This window comes from Magallana gigas, chromosome 6 (assembly GCF_963853765.1).
Source record: "Magallana gigas chromosome 6, xbMagGiga1.1, whole genome shotgun sequence".
NCBI lineage: Eukaryota > Metazoa > Mollusca > Bivalvia > Ostreida > Ostreidae > Magallana > Magallana gigas.
In genome coordinates, this window is record NC_088858.1 from 14,331,576 (window position 1) to 14,350,899 (window position 19,324).

A 19,324-nucleotide genomic window follows, 5' to 3' on the forward strand; every position below is an offset into this window, starting at 1 on the left:
ACTATTGAATAATATTTGACCTCGACCTTGTTTTGCTCAAGGTCAAATTAAGAAAAAGATAATAAAATTTTGTCTGAGTCTAGATAACATATAGCTGACATCATTCTTTTTCAATTGTTAAATTTGCCCCATATTACACTCCTTGGTGAGAAGGGGAGACATGTGTTTTTTTGTAAAAAAAAAAAAACAAAAAAAACAAAAAAAAACAATACCCACTAGTTGTTATTTGAAGTCAGAGGAACACACTGCAGTAAGCTTCATTCTGTTGCGATTTATTAAAATCAAATAGTACTTTCTTGCCTTGTTAAATATATTCACACATGTAATAACTTTATTTCTAGAATTACTCGTAAAGTTTAAATGGAAAAAATGTCTATCAATATTTGTTTACTTTTAAAGATTTTTAAAAGTGTGGTATTTTTAATATCAGGAATAACAAATTTATTGCACAATATAATCTATTTCACTCTCTTAAGAATCATATAGTATTATACGTAACTATTAGTCTATCACATGCATTTGGTGATTATATCTCTGTGATAAACGGGACTGCCGATAGATGTCGTTACATTCAATGACGACACACAAACACGGGGCAATCGGAATGGTGAATGATGAAGTCGCTGACACTACCAATGAATGTCCTACGAATTGTTCCCAGTCCTCGACACCCCGTGACGATTAGATCCGCCTCTGTGTCCTTGGCTTTCTGAACTATACACTCACCAGGATCACCGGACATTTTGAAAAATTCGCATTCCATCTGAAAATAAAAATGTGTTGATTAACGGTATGTCTTCAACGATAGTTATTAATATACATGCATTATAAAATATTATTAAAATAATTTACGTTGCGCTCTTTTTTGGTTTGTCTAGAATATTCTTTCCAAATACTGCTCCATCCCTATTAAACGCAAGGAATTTATATCGGATTCCGCGTAAAGTCGCGAGAAGGAACCCTCGCTGGTTTTAAAATCGCGCTTTTTTTCTTTTTCGGGCAGTTTGAAATGGTGTTCGCGATTTTATATTCATGCGATTTGATAGAAAACTGCAGAATTAAGTACTTGCGTAAAATAAGGAATTTACAGTACATTTGCTATATAATCAAATGCTCACCCCTGACCCGTCTATAGCGGCCTTGACCTTTTCCAAGACCTCATTGGCCTTCTTGTCCTCGGCAGCAAAGGCGTGAGTAATGGAGTCCGGGTTACCGGGGGTCATGGTCACAGCTTTTGGGGAAACGTGCACTGAATTAATATTCATAGACTTTGATGTGGTTTATTGACTTGTTATAGAGTTTGAAAATATTAGGAGAGAGAGAGAGAGAGAGAGAGAGAGAGAGAGAGAGAGAGAGAGAGAGAGAGAGAGAGAGAGAGAAGTATAATTATGTTTTCTATTGTGTTGTACGTGTAGCTTCTATAATGAAGCTTTTATATGCGTGAGAGTTGTAACAAGGCAAGTTTTTCGACCACTTACATCCGTACTGCATGTGCTTTCGATGGTCAATTGCTGTCACAAATAGCACACGGTCCCCAGGCTTGTGAACGTTGTTCTTAAACCCTTGAAAATGAATTGAATATTAACACAGCGTATACAGTACACATACACTTACTGAGCAGATTATTTTACTTTATGCATCGTTTATTATGTTTTTAAGTAGGGTTTGTTAATAGTTTAATTATTGATTGTGTATAAATTGGAGAATGAAAACAAAATCAATACGTGTACATGTATTTTTTCGAATTATTAATATTTCAAAAAGATTGAAATATTTAACAAATATATTTACCTTCTGTATTGAATACAATTTATTATTTATCTTGTGTATTATATATCGATTGTTTTTGTCCGAATATTTCCAACAATCGACAATTAAGTTTTCTTAGTCTAGAAACTATTCACCAATCACTCATGAATTTAAAACGAAATTTTTAAATTGTTGGTTAAGAGGTATAGTATGGTGGTAAGTAAACATGCTTATCGGATCAAGTCTGATACAATGATAAAAATATTTTGTTAACTGAACATGTTGATGATGACATGTAATATTTTATATTATCTTAATCCGACAAAATTGAACGGAAATTCGGTTTGGCACATTATACATCAATTCAACGCCACTGAATGAATCTTAACTTACTAACGTTAACACCGCTTAAAGAAATCGATTTCGCTCATATTCATTGCCTAAGCCAGAGAGAAAAAGAGAGAAAGACAAAGTAATTTTATCGATTTTTATCATTTCTAACTTAAGAAAAATGAAGAAGTATGCATTTAAGTCACGAATGGGTCAAAGTTTACATTCGATGTTTCTGTCGCTAATGCACGTGTTCATCGTTTATCGCATGGAGAAACAGCATACTATATAAATACTGTGTTTTGTGTGTTACAGTTTTAAATGCATTGGGTTAAAGTGAAACAACCAGGTCCTGTGACATGACCTAGATGTGCATGACCCCCAGAATATTTTAAAAACAACAAGAAGAAAGCATTTCATCATCATGGGTCCATTAACATTCACCCGAGAATCCTTTAATTCTATACTTTATACGTACACGTACAACCGTACACTGTACTGTAATATTCTGAATTGTACAAAAAGTGGGGAATCGGGGGTGTGGGTGGGGGTCTCCAATTAATTCATCTGCATCTGCGCATTTAACAGCCTTTTAATAATTGATGCATTTTTAAGGCGGCGTATACTTAATATGTGTATAATACGTGTTTACATTTATGTCGATCTATTTACTGTACTTACACGTCACGGCATCATTGGCGTACTTGCTCCCGTCCACCGCGATCACACACGTTCTCCTGTGGGATGTGTCCGCCATTTCTCTCGACAAAGGATGAAATCCAAGATAATGTCGATCTCTGACTGAGTTCAAGGCTGCAAAACTTCACTTTATCTCGCATCCACTTGATACGAGTCAATACTGTATGTAAATTATGTACAAGGCCCAGCGCACTAGATATGGCTGCGCACCGGGACCACAATTAACTGGTTTTTTTATGCAGAAAGTAAGAAAAAAACTCCACCTCTTGAATATTTTATTGGATAAATTATATATAACAGCTATAAATTACATGAACAATGCTTGAAGAAAATGAATGAATATTATTCCGATGAAGAGTACATAGGACCGGAATACTCTTGAAGCAGACGATCTAGGGGATGACGAGTTCACATCTGTTGATGGATTTAACAAGGTTTCTGAAAGGAAAGTAGCACTTACATGGTCATATGAATGTCGATTCGCGTGCTCCATGTGATTCATGAGAATAGAATGAACAAATTGACAATTAGTCATTATAGTATATCACGAGTCTTTTATCAATTCTCGGAGTGTTAACTAGTTTGTGTACTTTATAAATATTTTTTATATAAAAAAAACCATACAGTCGGTTTTTTAATCAAATCCTCAAAATCATAAAACAGTTTTAAGAGTTTTGTATGGGCAAATAAAAATAATTATCAAAAGAGTTCTTTATATTACGATATATTATGGAAGCAATAAGTAAATATTATTAAGAGTGTACTTTATCTGTTCTTTACCTTTCTGAGAAGTCGACAGGTAAACAAGTGATGTCGTTTCTAAATATGTAGTCCCCATATCACGTGTCGTTGTTACTATAAATAGAACAAATTTTACTTCCTAATAAGTTAAAAATTAGATTCTGGATTACTGGCTGTTTCCTTGCAATTCTTTAACTGGTTCTAATTCACTTGCCCATAGTGCTCAAATTGAGTATACTTCCTGACGAACATGAAACAAGAGGTCCATGGGCTACATCGCACACTTTAGCAGCAACAGTCATGAAAAAAATCAGCGTAATGGAGTTACTTGTATGTACAATCTGTACAGAGTAGTAGAATAAATCTTGTATAAAAGGATTTTCAATATTTTTTTCCGGATTTACTTACGTTGAAAATTGAGTCCCTTTTGTAACATTTCATTGTCATATCACATATTAAGCATTGCAGTTCTTAAAGAGATCTTAAACATGTGAACTTGCATCAAACTTTGAACCACTTGTGGGGTCCAAGAATTGTCCCTGGGCCACAGATTAAACAATTAAGAATGAACAATATGTCAATATGCTTGCATATCACCTAATACTTTACATAACATAATTTGTTAAAAATAATTTAAATTTTCTTTTCCTTTGTAAAATTGGTTTCCAAATGTGGCCCAATCTTACCCTCGAAGATCACTTTTTGACAAACTTGAATCTACACTCTCTGAAAATGTTTTAAACAAAGTAAAAGCTTTTCTGGTTGATTGGTTTTGGGAAGAATATTTTATAAAGATTTTTCTCTATGTATATATCCCTATGTTAAATTTTGATCCCCCTCTTTCATGTGTGGCCTGACCCTACCCCCGAAGTCATAATTTGAACAAAATTGAATTTACCTAAGAATGCTTTCACACAAGTTACAGCTTTTCTGGCCACCTGGCTTTTAAGAAGACTTTTAAAGATTTCTTTCTATAAATTCCATTGTAAATATTCGACACCCCCCCCCCCCTTCCCAATTGTGGCCCCTCTCTTTCCCCGAGGATCATGATTTCAACAAACTACTACCATAACTGAGGATGCTTCAACATAAGTTCAAGCTTTTGAAAAATGCCAACAAATTTTTAAAAATTCGTTATCATATCCCTATAAACAGGGCGTGGTCCTTCATTTAAACAAACTTAAATCTCCCTCACCCAATACGGTAATATTTTGTGCCAAGTCTGGTTGAAATTAGCTCAATGATTCTGGAGAGGAAGTCAAAAAATGTACAATGTTTACAGACGGACTCAGGACAGATAGTGACCAGAAAAGCTAAAAAGCTTTCAGCTAGGATGAGCTAAAATTAAAAAAAAAACCACTTAATTTTGTTATCAAACAGCATACTTGTACCTTATGGCGTCATCTGTATGTATTGAGTTTGTAAAATTAATAAATTCAACTGGAAAAGTCATCAGTTTGAGTCCAACACAGATACATGTACATATATGAGTGAGTAAGAATTTTGATACTGCTTTTTTTAACAAAATATTGTAAAAACAAAGTACTGAAGTACTGACGGGAGTTGATTTTATCGATTATCATTTATTATCTTGCGTGGCAATTAGTTTCTAGTCTGTATTTGAATTTTTTATATTTTTTTATAATATGAAGTTGTAGACTTTTCTGACAAGAATTTGGAGAAACCCAATATGAATCATGTTGTGTAATATTTAAAGATGGATTTTAAACTATGTATTAGTAATCGGAAAATTCTAAAAATTGTATGGATCCAAGCACTATTGATATCGAACTCTAGTCTCGTTCAACCAGACGTTCGGCTGTCTCTGTTAATCTCCGACAAGCAAGAGAGCCTCTCTGCTTGTCGGAGATTTACGGAGACAGCCGAGCGTTTGGTTGAACCAGAATATATTAAACTCTGGCGTAGGAATACATGAGACTACAAAAATATCTAACTTGTTCGTATGTTATAAAATCTGACTATTTTCAAAGTGTTTATAGATAAGTTTCCTTGGAAAACAATGCTTTAGCATACATTACATCGAATTTTTCTATTATTTTCAAGAACTAAGTCTTCTCAGCGGTGGTGATTTGTGCTTAGGTCCAAACACTGTTTCACTTTCGGTTTGCCAGAGTAACTGCATAGGAGAGTTGATTAAAATCAGCTCCCAAAAATTGAACGGTTAATACATTTGCTATTTACTTTATTACTAAACAAATTATTTAGAGCATCATATTGTCTCGTCCCTCTCCAAAAACTATCGATAAACTGGACATACTCGTTTGTATCTTACTACACTGAATACATTATTAAGATATCAAAATCTTTTTATATTTTGAAAACAAAGCATCCCTTATTCAAAGATGATTGTGATGGAAGTTTGAAGATACTCAAAATCAAATAGTTACGTAATATAACATTAATGGGGGGGGGGGGTACAAAATCAATGTAACCAGATCAATTTATATATTTTTTAAAATATTAAGTATCTATATTTGAAAATTCGTAATGGACCTCTTTAAGCCTACACTTAGTCCAAATTTTGTGTAAAATTGAGAAATGAGTTTTAATTTACAATGTTTTACAAAATTTGTACTATATAAATCACGCATTTATAAAGATTGAAATTTTTTATGCATTTAAAGAAGCAAAAAAAAAGTTTTATCAATCAGTACTGCGATGTTTACAGACTTTTCCTTGGGTATTAGGATACGTCCAATACATGTATATCTTAAATCAAATAGACATACTCATTATGTACACTTTTGAGTCATATAATTTTCTAAGTGGACAAACAAATAAAAAAAGTTACCGTACGTTGTATATGAAAGGTCCCTAACTACGCCTTATTGATAGATGTATGTACCTTGCTCCTCTTCAGTTAACACACGGACTTTCTTGGACATCTGGAAAGGTGGTCCGAATGAAATATCCACAACACACAGGTACGTCCCAGCATCCTGTAGTCGGACCGGGTCTATATGCAGCAATAGCCACCCGTTGCTGCTAGCATTGACTGATATTCTCCCGGCATCTACGTTGACCGTGTCTGGGGGACCGTAGGCGATTGGGACTCCGTCCTTTTGCCAGTTATACTGAAGATCAGTACAAAAACAAGAATTTACAAATTATATCAGGGTTCGCCGGGAGTTGAAATCAACAACTGATGACTTGATGGAGCAGTTTAAATTTATCTTACCTTTGCGGAAACCATGTAAAAAGGACACACCAGGGTTAGTTCGTCACCCACCCTAATGGTCTGCTCAGCTGTGGAAAGAGACCTTGACATAAGTGAAATATTCTTAGCTTCTTGCAACATGCAACTTGTAAAAGAGACTGCCTGGTCAGTCAACGATATATTACAAAATTGAATTGTTTAATTTAAAAACGCCATATATTTAAGCTTAAAAAATTAATATTTTTTATAGACATGTATTTAATAATATAAATGGTTCTTCTCCTAAAGGAGATCAAAATGGTCTAAATATGACCTTGATCATCTAGCCTCCTTAATATTACATGTAATTGGGGAATAGAGGTATGACATAATATATCAGATGACTGTTATACATGTAGCAACGATCAAAGATTTAAGATTCTACAGTTTATGAATGGAAAGCCTTTAAAATATGTGGGTTTTTTTTTTTTTACATAAAATACACAATTTAGTTCAGTATGTAAACAAGTTATCGATAAACAATGATCTGTCATTATAAAATGTTTGAAAAGTCCTTGTTTTAGTTGTATCTGGTAGAGTCGGGGAGAGAATCCAAGATTATAATCTAATTTCCTCTGACTCATGACTCAAGAGAATAGAGAAACTTTTATTTTCAAATACATCTATATACTTATAAATTTTTTGTCTATAAACTAAACAATATCTGCACCAGAGTTAATGCTTACACCTTTGGTAGTTCAACACGGGTGAAATGATATGACTTAAGTGCGTTCCTACGATATAATCTAAGAAAAAAGCTTAATGCATCCTAAGATCAGCTTATTAGGACACTTCTTAAGATATAGCTCGATGGTTACTTCGGAACATCCTGAATTAAAAGCTATTGTAGAATTTTACCTGATGGGTAATTATTGTAGAACTAATTAAAAACCTACTTTTCATTTTCGATAAACAAGGCAAGAATAGCAAAAATGAAAGTAAGGTGGAGCACACGTTTTGGCGGATCCAAGTCAGTAGTAATAAGTTTCAAAATATGTGTACTTGCAATGAAATAATATTGATTTTACGGAGTGAGTGAATACATTTGCGGGAACTTACTTGAGCATACATAGAAGTTAAAATTTGACAAATGTTGAATAAATAAAATAAAAATGTTCCTCATCTTCTTTAGCCAAGGGTTGTAAAGGACCAGATTGCGAGATTTTAGTTTTGATGGATAGAATGCTTGCAAAGCACGACCTCTGTTGAAAGAATGGAACAGAACTTTCCAATATGGAATGACCAAAAACGCAGGTTGACTAATAAATGTCATGGCGAAAAAAGTAAAAATATGGCAGGCATTCCCTCCCATTGTGGTTTCTTTTGTCCCGTAATATCAATATGATAAAACTCGAAAAATCGCCTTATTAGCTCGTTTAAGGTGACTTAATTAACACATCCATATGTCATTTCATGGATCTTTCTGTGGAAACGTGATTTCAAAATTTAAAAAAAAAAATACAATATAAGCTCTGAAGATTGTCTGTTTGTCTCTTTATTCGTAGTTTGTGTATTTTATTCGGAAAATCTGAAAACATCGTATTGGCTGCAAATTTTTAAGCTTACAATGTGCTCTAATTTAATGCAATTAAAGTAGTTAGTGATTTATTTAAAACACGCTGCAAGAAAATTACAAAATTTAAGAAGACTGCAGATTGAAAAATTAATTTAAAAAAATATTCAAAAAATCCTTAAAATAATGGAAAAGGTTAGAAAACAGATAACAGTCCTAGTATTTTATACTTCTGGTACCAGAAGAAAAAATATCACAAAGTTACATAAGTAATTTATAGTTACAATGAATCAGCTGGATGGAAAAAGGAAAAGCTTGATTTAAATAAAGTACACGTACATGCACATTCACCTACCAACATTTGAAATGGCACTTTCCTCCTCCTCCTCTCTCTCCTGATCTGCATTTGTAACCTCGGTAGTAGATGTCGTAAAGTCTAATAAGAGAATTAGAACCATTTTAACAAGACCTTGGACTTTCGGCATGACGTGTTATCTATTTTTTTGCATCATAACAAGTTAATAATGACACTTGTTTCAAGTCAAATATACATAAATTGCGTAGTTTTAGCTCAAAAGACAGCCAAGTCGTGTTGATTTCAAAGAGCCATGGCTGAGTGGCCAGTAATGAAATAGACAGGGCGACGTTACAATGCAGTTTGACACAACAATTCAAAGTCCAAGCTCTTGTTAAAATGGTTCTAGTTTAACGACTTCAAAATGATTGTTCAACTTAAGGTCTCATCAAAACGATTTTTTAGCAAGTCAAATGCATAAAAATGAAGCTTTTTACTGTTATTTCAAACATATCAAGTAAATGACCGTGTTACTAAACGTACCTTTCATGTACTATATTTCATCTTACTTCAGTGTACGTTATGAACGATAGATTTGTACATTTTTAAAACTGTATAAATCTTTATTTAATTCTGATACAAAGATATTTTTAGATCATTATTTTCTTGTATAAAAAAATTGTGCTTAATTAAGGCTGAACAATTTGAATTTACTTGTGAATTATCGGTACATGTATCATTTTTTGCTCCTACTGAATTTTACTTAGGTATATATATAGATTGTAACGATCAAGAAACGATTCTGAGATGACTACTATTGTAAATTGATGACGCGTTTAATAAACATGGCTAACTCACTGTTTATTCAATATTACCATTGATCAAAGTGTAATGTACTAAATTTTGATACTTTATATTAGTTCAATAAACATGATTACATTTGTATATGGTTGAAATCAAAACCCTAGGATACTGTTGTCTGTTTGAAATTTAAATTCATTTGATCTACTCATACTGTGACCAACTTGTTAACCTTTGCCTTACGCTATGTAAAATATACTTGAATTCAAGTTTTGGAGTCGTAATTGTTCATCAGTTGATGAACTGCAATTGTAAAACAAATGTGACAAGACCAATATATCCAAAAATGGTCTAGTGAAATTAATGACTCGTCAAAAGGGCAAATTTACAAGATTTTTAAGAAAAATGTTAGTTATGAAAATTACATTAATATATTGCCACATAAGCTCAGAAAGGTTTTTATGAAATTTAGAACCTCAAATCACCATCTCCCAGTGGAGACTGGGAGATGGTTCAATACTCCTTTAAACCAAAAAGTGTGTAAACTGAGTAATTCAGGTCAAATTGCTGACGAATTCCATTATATTCTTGAATGTAAAGAGCTATTGACATTTAGATGTAAATATCTTGATGATAAATACTGGTCAGCGCCAAATACTATTAAGTTTTGTGAACTTATGTCTTGTTCTAATGTAACAAACCTGAAAAAATTATGTTACTTTATTATCAAAATATACAGTTTGATATTATATAAATAGTGCCTGTTTGGAAGGGTAACAGTTGAAATTGACACCCCGAGGAAACCATTGTCAACCTCCGCTTCAACTGTTATCCTCCCAAACAGGCACTATTTATTTTATTATACTGAATGTCTTAATTTTAGAGAATATTTTTACTGCTTTTATATACAAATGACGTGAATTCTACGGCGAACCGTACGCGCATAATTTACGCGCATGTAACAATTCGTTGTGTTACCCGTTGCTAAGTGTGTTGCTACCGCTGATGGTAATAGAACGGATTATCAACTGCGTCTAAACCAATCAGATTTCAGTATTTAACATAAAAGTATAATAAAATAGTCTGTCCTCCATTGCTATACTTTTTCCTATCTTCATTGTATATATTGTACATTTATGCTTCTTTACTATTTATCTACTACTTATCTATTCAATTATAAAATGTAGCTCTGACTTTTGAACTGTATATGATGATTGACCTCATGTACCATTTCATGGTTTGAGCGAATAAACTGAATTGAAAAATTGAATTGATAGTTGTATTGAAACAATATACCTGATGTGTGCATATATTTATTATGCATTTATGTATATAAACAATCTAAATTGTTTCTTTTGTAACGTTCCTTTGTATTTTATGAGGTTTTTTTGTTACAATTTATTTTGCATTAATTCATGTTCTCATGAAGCTCATATTTTGGAAATAAATCTTTTGTAAATAATTTTTATTTCAAATATGTCGTTGTTTAATTTCAAAATATATTGCGTGGTATGCCTAGTTGATAAAGAATTTATCTTTTAAACTGTCACCTGTTAAAATCACGAGGCTTGCTCCAATGAGCATTACTGAGAATTTATTTATTTCATGCAGATCATTTTCAATTCGAAAACTCTATTTACGCTTAACTTGACGCATTATTAGCCTAATATTTTGCTTAAACTCTTATAATTACAAGTCAATATAACAGATACTCTAGGAGGCCGAATTATGCGTGGTTAAAAAGGTAAATGATTAATTAAATGTATTAAGGTCAGACGACACGTTCCTCGAGAATCTTTTTTGTATCTCCTTGTAATAAAGAGTTCCAATAAAAAATATTAATTTTATAATTACTTTAAAAATGATCAAAATTTACTTGAATTTGGTTATATGTGTACATGGTCGAGTGGTTAGAACCGTGGCCGTTCTCTGCCAAAAGCGTATGGGTTTTAGAGGTCGTGAGTTCAAAGCCCCGCCCCGGCGGAGATATAGTTCTAATTTAGTGAATTTTGCTGTGCTGTAGATGTATTTATTTTATATCAGCAATTCAAGTGTATTTTCAAGAAGATTATAAAGGAAATTGCATAGTCTAGTATTTTGCAGAAATGCCTGGTAAGGTACCCTAATTTTTTGCAAGAAAGCTTGTCAAAGTAGTAGTAAACCATTAACAAATTCCTGGAAAAAGTTATCTAATATTGAGTGAGAAATACCTTTCCGGATTTTCCAGTTGTTTTCTTTACGTTTTGACCATTTACGGCTTACATGAAAATCGCAACGACTATAAAATTCGAGTTCATACCGTTCGCGATCCGTGATTCCACTCTGACTTGATCTGAAGACACCGTCGTGGTTCCATCTTTGAAAGTCACGTGACAGGTATACGTCCCCTCGTCGTTCTCTGTGACGTCATATATAGTGAGTTCTCGATCCTCGGCCGAGGGATAGCGAATACCCATCCTGTTCGGATCGAAAGTTACGCCATCTGGTGTACCTTTTGCAAGTACTGTTGAATCTTTGATCCAGAAAAACTACAATAATTCAAAATGTATTATGTAATAAGCATTACGTTACATTACAAACACGTCAGACTGTATCTAATGTCAATTGAACAATTTATCATTAAAATGATAAAGCGATATTGGTATTCTTTTTTTGTTATCATTTTTAAATTTGTTATGGTGGCTAAAAGTAAAATATCTTTGTGATATTGCTTATGAGTTTAACTTAAACAGATAAAATGCAGTTGTTGGTTGTTTTTGACAATTGTCTGAATGTAAGAAAGATAATGTAAAATCTTACCTGTTGATAAGAATTTGTAACAGTACACCTTAAAGACAATGTTTCCCCGACCAACGCCACAATCTCTAAACGAAAAGCAATTCCATTCTTATTCTGATCAAAGACAAATAAGACTACCGTTTGCTTTATCATTAGACAAGATCATTTGACAAAAAAATCTACACTTTATAATTTACCTCCTGCATCCACCGTTATTGCCAAAAGCAGAAAAAATGCCAGTGAGATTTTCATCATCATTGGTGATATACTTCATATAAAAGCAGCTTCAGAGTGCGTGTGTTTTGGGGAACATACATGAAACCATAATAGTATACATGAATATCGATATGATGTAGTAGTTCGTAATGTCGTTCAGAAGTTCCGGTCCAACTTAAAATTCCAACCGCTTAATATCTCAATTGTGTTTTCCTTTTCTCTTTTCCTCGTTGACACTGTGTCACTCACACTGTACATATACTAGTACATAGGGTTGTTTTTTAATTGTACATATCTGTAAAATCTTCAGTAAATCTTCAATGGTTGTATAGAGATTTGAAAGAAATAATTATAAGGAATCATTACTTATGACTTTAACTTATAAAAAAGATCTTTTAGTATGTGATCAGCAAAAATAAAATATCAATAAAAAAATAAAATAAATATATAAATAGTTTCTTCTAAAACTTTGTCTAAGATAATCACTGCTACTGGATAAGTTCTGTCAAATTATGTTGATCTAACAATATCAAAAGTATAAGAACGTGTTGCTTAATTAAATAAATCGGGGGATTTGGTTGTAAGTTTTTTTATTGTGTTGTGTCTTTGGATTTTTGTTTTGTCGGTGATTTACTGTTATATAATAAAGGGGGAAATATACATATAATCGAAAAAGAAAATATTTATTGGTGCTGATTATTTTGATATGCGTATAAGTTTGTTATTTGTTTGTTTACTATGTGTTTATTTCGTTTTTGTTTTTTTAAATACATATTTGATTTAAATGAAAACATATAATTGCGAAGTTTAAATGATTTACGATCAATAAAAAACAAGGTATGTAACAAACCCTGGTAGTAATAATTGTATTAACAGTGAAAGCAATCCTTTAACTTTATTGCTACAGAACTTTAACGATTCTTAGAAAGTGCAAGTTTTACAGTCTTTGCTCATCAGTTCAACTGCACAGACAGCGACTTATAACGTGAAATGTATGGAGGAGTTGTTCACGTTAAGAATCTTGAAAAATATAAACATGCTACTTATTGGAAATCGTTTACTCAATGTTAACAATAAAAGAAACCCACCAATAATCTATAAAATTATGGATTGAAAGGTGAATTGAACTATTAGAATTCAAATATCGGTGAGATTATTTGTATTTTACAGCCAACAGAGAATAATCCTTCAAAATTTAAGAGCATGGTTCGTGGATAAAACCTAGCACTCTTTGAGGAAATGTTTGCAAGTCGTTAAAAAGCCATACACCATATATGTTAAATTGAATGACGTTTTACAGGGGTTGAAGAAAAAGAATTAAGAATTTTAAATAATGAAGCGAAATTGAGTTTTCTGTAAGAGTTGCTAGTTTGAAACAATTATTCTAGAAAATAGTCCAGGAAATAAATTCTCTATTTTTATTTTTAAAATCCTACGGTACGATATATTTAATTCATTCTGAAATTAAAGAAAGTAAATCATTAATTGTAAATTGTTAAAATCACATGGGATATTTTTTGTCAAAGATAAATATCTTACCAATAATACATGTATATGGCACTTAACAAATTAGGTTAGTACATATATTAACTTTTAAGAAACTGCATCCAAGATATGTGCCACCTTTGCACTTGCATAATGACCTGCAGAGACAGTGATGTGCATGGTATTGCAGGTTCATTATTTACCGGACTTCCTTTATTCATTGCAACGTGCAGTCGACATTTACTAACAAGCGATGCCCGCTATGTGGCAACGCACTTTGAAAAATTTACGCACTTTGAAATTTTTTTTTCAAAGTGCGTAAATTTTGGACAAAATCAACGCACTTTGAAATTTTTTTTTTCAAAGTGCGTTAAATTTTGGACCGAGTTAACCCACTTTGAAATTTTTTTTCAAAATGCGTTATGAAGGTACATCAGCATTTTTTAGTATCGACACTCTTAACGCACTTTGAAAACATATTTCTATATCACAAATTCTGAAACTGAATTTCCAATTTGTTGATAGTATGATGATTTGTTAACACTCGTGAATCTAATTTACCGTATTTAGAACGGGGATGGGGGTAGGGGTGGGGTTAACCAATGATACGGGTCAAATACCAGTGCATCATTTAACTGATTACAAGAAGAAGGTCCCCTACCCCTCATTTTTCCTTCCAAAACATATAGTATTCAGCAACTTTGGGTAAACATTTAAGATCGGAAAAAGAAATTTGCTCTGTAAAAATAAATCACTTCAATAAAAGAATATTAATATTAACGAACATTAAATTATTATAAACTTTAAAACAAGCATTAGGATGTGGGTTAATTTTCTCGCACTGATCTAAAAGATCATATTGTTTTTGATAAACAGAACTTAGGTATCCTTTTTTCACATCATATTTGCAATAAGCCAGTTCAAATATATTATACATTGATCTCCATAATTCACATGTATAAATCATATTCGTTCGGGTATAGCCCAATATACCAGATAAGAGGTAAATTTGCTGCATATTCAAAAAAAAAAAAAAAAAAGGAAAATGCAGTTGCTAAGCGATGAAGTTTATGTCATGTTTAGATAATTCAAACCTCCCGAATAGTTTTTTCTGTGTAAATTGTTGATATTGTCTTATGAGAAAAGATAAAAATTCTCATTTAGAAACTAATTATCAAGTTAGCTGAGAGTGCAATGAGTTATTTTTTTAAATATATCACATGAAGCTAAACAAGGTTAAAACAATCATTTATTGTATATAAAACTATCAACTATTTTCACTAAACCATGAACATTTTTTTTTCAAAGTGCGTTAATATCGATGATATCAACGCACTTTGAAATAAAATAATTTTTTTTCAAAGTGCGTTGACTTGGTCCCAAAATTAACGCACTTTGAAAAAAAACTTTTCAAAGTGCGTTGTAACACCGCTATCTTGGTTTAGTTCTTCCTTAATGCGGGGTTGCTTCTCTTTGCTTCTCATAAGAACATTTAATATCAACAATGTATCGGTGTATCAAACCAATCATGAAAGATTAAATATTACATCTAATTATTCTTAAACAGGCATATATGCTCTGGTATACTTGCACTATGTTACATGCTGTAATTCATGACTTTGTTCAAGTTGATTGACCTGGAATATATATATATATAATATATTACATAATTATATAATATGTCTACATACAATTGTATATAGAATACGAATACATAAGTGAGGCTGTATATAATGTGTTTGTATCAATAATAACACATTGCTTTGAGGGATTGTGGACTTGCAAATAAATGTATACCCTTGCATATGTGTATGACAACTTGATGTGTGTTATATCAAATGTACCTCCCATTGTAACTATGCTTACTTAACAGTACAATATTTATATATTTCATCCGTTATTTGTTATAAACATGTTGTTTTATTGTTATAATGCATACCCCCCCCCCCCCCCCCGAGGGCCCTTGATTGGTGAATAATATATATATATATATATATATATATATATATATATATATATATATATATATATATATATATATATATATATATATATATATATATATACAAACACACACAATATTTGTTTACTGAAACTGATAGAAAAATAACATTTTGATGACAAATCCAGCTATGCTTAAAAATTAATAAAAATCATATTTATGACATTCTGGTGATAGAATATTTCTTTGGTTTTGTTCATAATTCATAATGTTAATCAATTGGGATAGGGGGTTTGTAATTCATTCATCCTATTTTTTATTTTTTGTAATACACGGCCATTCACGGTGGTCTTATTAGCAAGCACCTGCTGGGGAGGACACAACAAATCGAGCTATCCCTGTGAAGATTGAACACACAATACTTAAGCAGAGCATCCGGCGGGTATTTTATTTATCAATGTACATTATTTGTCTCAACTTTAAAACTTGTTTTAGATGATTAGCGGTAAACAGAACTTTTCGGAATGTACCCCTCCCTCTTCGTTTCCTTCGAAACAGATGCTTGGACATAATCATTCATTGCATAACTTTAGAATAAATGGTCGCCATTTCAAAAGTTCTCAATGGTACTGCTGAGCCCAAACGCTCGGTCACGCCCCTCCTTTGTCAGTGTGTGACCTCTCTTTCTTTGCAAACTGTTGTCCCGTCTATTCTCATTCTTCATTATTTCTTAATGCGCCTAATTAATTTTTCAAAGCAATCCAATTCATTCCCTGTCGGAGAATTTCAGACCAGACCCCATGTGATGAATCTCTCCACGAAGAAGAAGGAACTTTTAAATTGAGGTGTGTTTGATTGGCGTGCCGGGGGTTTCAGTCGCAGCACGTGGATGGTAACCACATCACCCTTCATTCCGAGATGTACGTGCTTTTCTAACGGGGGTTTCTATTGGTCGTCTGCCGCACAGCGCGTGAAATTTGGTCGCGTGCAATCCATCGTCAGCAGTTGAATTGAAATTCATCAGCGTTGGATGTAAACGAAGAAAATCTGGTAGAGTAAACGCAGAGAACTGTCAATATTTAATGACCAGAAACTTTTACAGGGATATTTTACACGATACGGTGGTAAATAATTGAGATAGTGAGGCGAGTGATGGAACTGCGTCCGAATCGTCATTAGCGGGAATTTAGCAAGGATGAGCAGGTGAGATTTTATCTTTTTACGCTTGTCATTTTATGATGCCGTTGCGTGATCATTGCTATAAAATTGAAGGCAACGAAATCATTAGTTTAGGAAACAGAAGTCAGTTTAGCCAGATATTAGAGACACTTTCAGCAAATGATTGAGTGTTAAGGATTGTTATCTATAAAAAGCAATGCATAGCTATTTTGGTGCCTTGTTTCAAATTCTTTTGATTGAGAAAGAAGAAAAAAATATAAGCACTTTTCTCAAAAGATATTTGGAAAGTAAATACTTTTGTTATTTATCGTAAATAATACCGAGGTGCAGATTTTGACGGGTTATTCGAGGAAAATATCAACATTATATGACGATATTGATCTGCCCGAAAGCTTGCTAACCATTTAACAACCCGACAATGAGATTATTACTGAGATTGTCTGAGGCAGAGGCCTCAAAGATGGTCCGCATGGACACACATCATTATGGTAATGTGCACATATAAAAGGAAGGAAAAAATAACAAGGACTGATAAAGAAACAGCCATCAGATGCTGGACCTTGTCGCAAAAAATGGAATGCACTTTGAAGAAAATTATTTTACCAGGTCCAGTTAAAAAGATAATTGTGCCTTGTTTTTAAGTTCAGATTTTTCTACCAAAAAGAAAGCAGCAGAATTTTGGGATTTTTGTTTAGCCCCTTCTGGTTTTAATGTCAAACTCGGCAAGAAGCGAGAGACGGGGTCTAGACTCCCCGCTCCAATGTAAGCCGGGATTATTGGCTTCATTTGTTCGTGTTTGTTAGGTTGTAGGACTATCCGAAAGGTCAAAAGCTTACATCCAGAAGACGCATAGGCAATTATTGATGTACGTGGACGAGAAGTGAACGGAAAAGTTAATTAAGTTCACTATTTTTTTTTTGATTTACTTCTCCATTTCTGTTTAAGTGGATCTGAAAGTGGACATAACGGAAAGTCCGATATTCTACAAGATATTTAATTACAATCGCTGCGGTTGTCCAGGCTATTTGTTAAGAAGATGTGTATCATCAAAAATCGGATTTCGAGATTAAAGAACAAATTACCCCTGACTCTACATAATAGAGCCAGATGCACATATATATTTTTTGTAGCCTTATCGGATTAATAATCGTTACAGCACTTGAACATTATCTTGGCAAATGACCATAATTCTAATTAAATGAAGATCTCTTTTGACTTCAAACGAGTATCATTAATTTATCTCTGCAACATGCATGCATGGTAGTGATTTTTCAACGCCAGATACCCCTGCCCTCAAAGCATTAGAACGCGGTGCTACAAATAATAAAATCCTCAATTTAGTAGACAATAACGCTTAAATTAACGTTAGTACAGTATTCATCAACTCTTCAGTAATTAAATGAGCTGCCAATATTTAGCGGTATTCATTAAGCTCCTTACAAATTATGAAGTTTTCTGAGGGTGCTTTTTCTCCGACACGATGTACGCTAGGCGAGGCAGTGTGTGCAAGCCCGCGGCGAACCCTGGCAAACAATCATTGGCCAATAGCACTCGGCAGGACACCGCCCGTAAACAAAACACTATATTGATGTTTTACTCTCCGCAATCAAGGATTAATTTTGTGACAGCGGGGGTTTTATTTGTAAGTTCCTTTTTTTCTCTCCTTGAGGGGGGAGCGTTTGAGTGGGTGGGTTATTTAGGTGAAATTGACTTGTCCTAAACGCAACTATTTAACGTGTTGGTGAGATGCAAGAAAACAAATCTTGCACATTCATTGTACATGTTGTGCATGTAACCATTTCAAACCATAATGGCCCGATGTATTCTTAACTTTCTAATAAAGTCCAGTTTGGTTTTTTTTTACTTAAAGAATTTCGATCTGTTTAATTTGCTTTAAAATTCTGTCAGAGAAGCGTGTATTTTTGTGGTACTGCGATTAGCACTTGTGTTAATAAGACAAGTCTGTAATTATGCTTTTGCATCCTCTCGACGAAGGTACCCTTTGATATTAGTACATTACGTGTGTTGTCTCCTATACATCACCCCCTTCATGAATTTTAAACACCACAATAAAAGGGGGGACAATGAGATATATGTTGTTCAATTAAGTAATTTAAACAACAGTTCTGGGACATGACCGGGTACGAATGGGCGTGTGTTATGCGATGCATGTATCTGAACAATAGCCGAAGCGTGCTTTCTGACACATATTATGTTTCAAATAATATCTGTGCAGATATTATTTGAAAAATAATATATATCAGAAAGGACAGCAGGTCTGTAGTCCGCGGTCTGAAAAATTCGGATGGACGACCCAGGAGTTGCAGTTCCGTACGTGTTAAAAAGTTGCAATTTACGTCGCACGAAAAATTGCGCTAG

The 19,324-nt window shown here is 33.2% G+C and overlaps 3 protein-coding genes across 6 annotated transcripts in view; 1 reads left to right on the forward strand and 2 right to left on the reverse strand.

Annotated features, from left to right (window-relative positions):
• Positions 1-251: 251 nt before the first annotated feature.
• LOC105327019 (uncharacterized) lies at positions 252-12,480 on the reverse strand. Of its 2 annotated transcripts, none has more exons than XM_066087772.1 (11): positions 12,321-12,480; positions 12,145-12,209; positions 11,645-11,873; positions 8,605-8,685; positions 6,719-6,786; positions 6,386-6,614; positions 3,559-3,633; positions 2,761-3,216; positions 1,479-1,562; positions 1,119-1,231; positions 252-763 (listed from the first exon to the last, which is right to left on the reverse strand). In XM_066087772.1, exons 1-8 carry the CDS (start codon positions 12,379-12,381, stop codon positions 3,086-3,088), a joined length of 939 nt encoding a protein of 312 aa, XP_065943844.1. In that variant the 5' UTR covers positions 12,382-12,480; the 3' UTR covers positions 252-763; positions 1,119-1,231; positions 1,479-1,562; positions 2,761-3,085. The 2 variants fall into 2 exon arrangements, with proteins under 2 accessions (XP_065943844.1, XP_065943845.1); XM_066087773.1 differs by having other exon boundaries at positions 1,119-1,249.
• On the reverse strand, positions 572-2,836 carry LOC105327017 (universal stress protein Slr1101). Its single transcript, XM_011427286.4, has 4 exons — positions 2,761-2,836; positions 1,479-1,562; positions 1,119-1,231; positions 572-763 (listed from the first exon to the last, which is right to left on the reverse strand). Exons 1-4 carry the CDS (start codon positions 2,834-2,836, stop codon positions 572-574), a joined length of 465 nt encoding a protein of 154 aa, XP_011425588.1.
• Positions 12,481-16,582: 4,102 nt separating the features above from the next.
• LOC105327018 (zwei Ig domain protein zig-8) overlaps positions 16,583-19,324 on the forward strand; it is a 28,107-nt gene continuing 25,365 nt past the window's right edge. The window contains exon 1 of one of the 3 annotated variants that reach the window (XM_011427287.4): positions 16,583-16,969. The gene's annotated coding sequence lies outside the window, so the exon portion shown is untranslated. The remainder of the gene's footprint in view (positions 16,970-19,324) is intronic. The other 2 variants (XM_011427291.4, XM_011427290.4) reach the window with 2 other exon arrangements.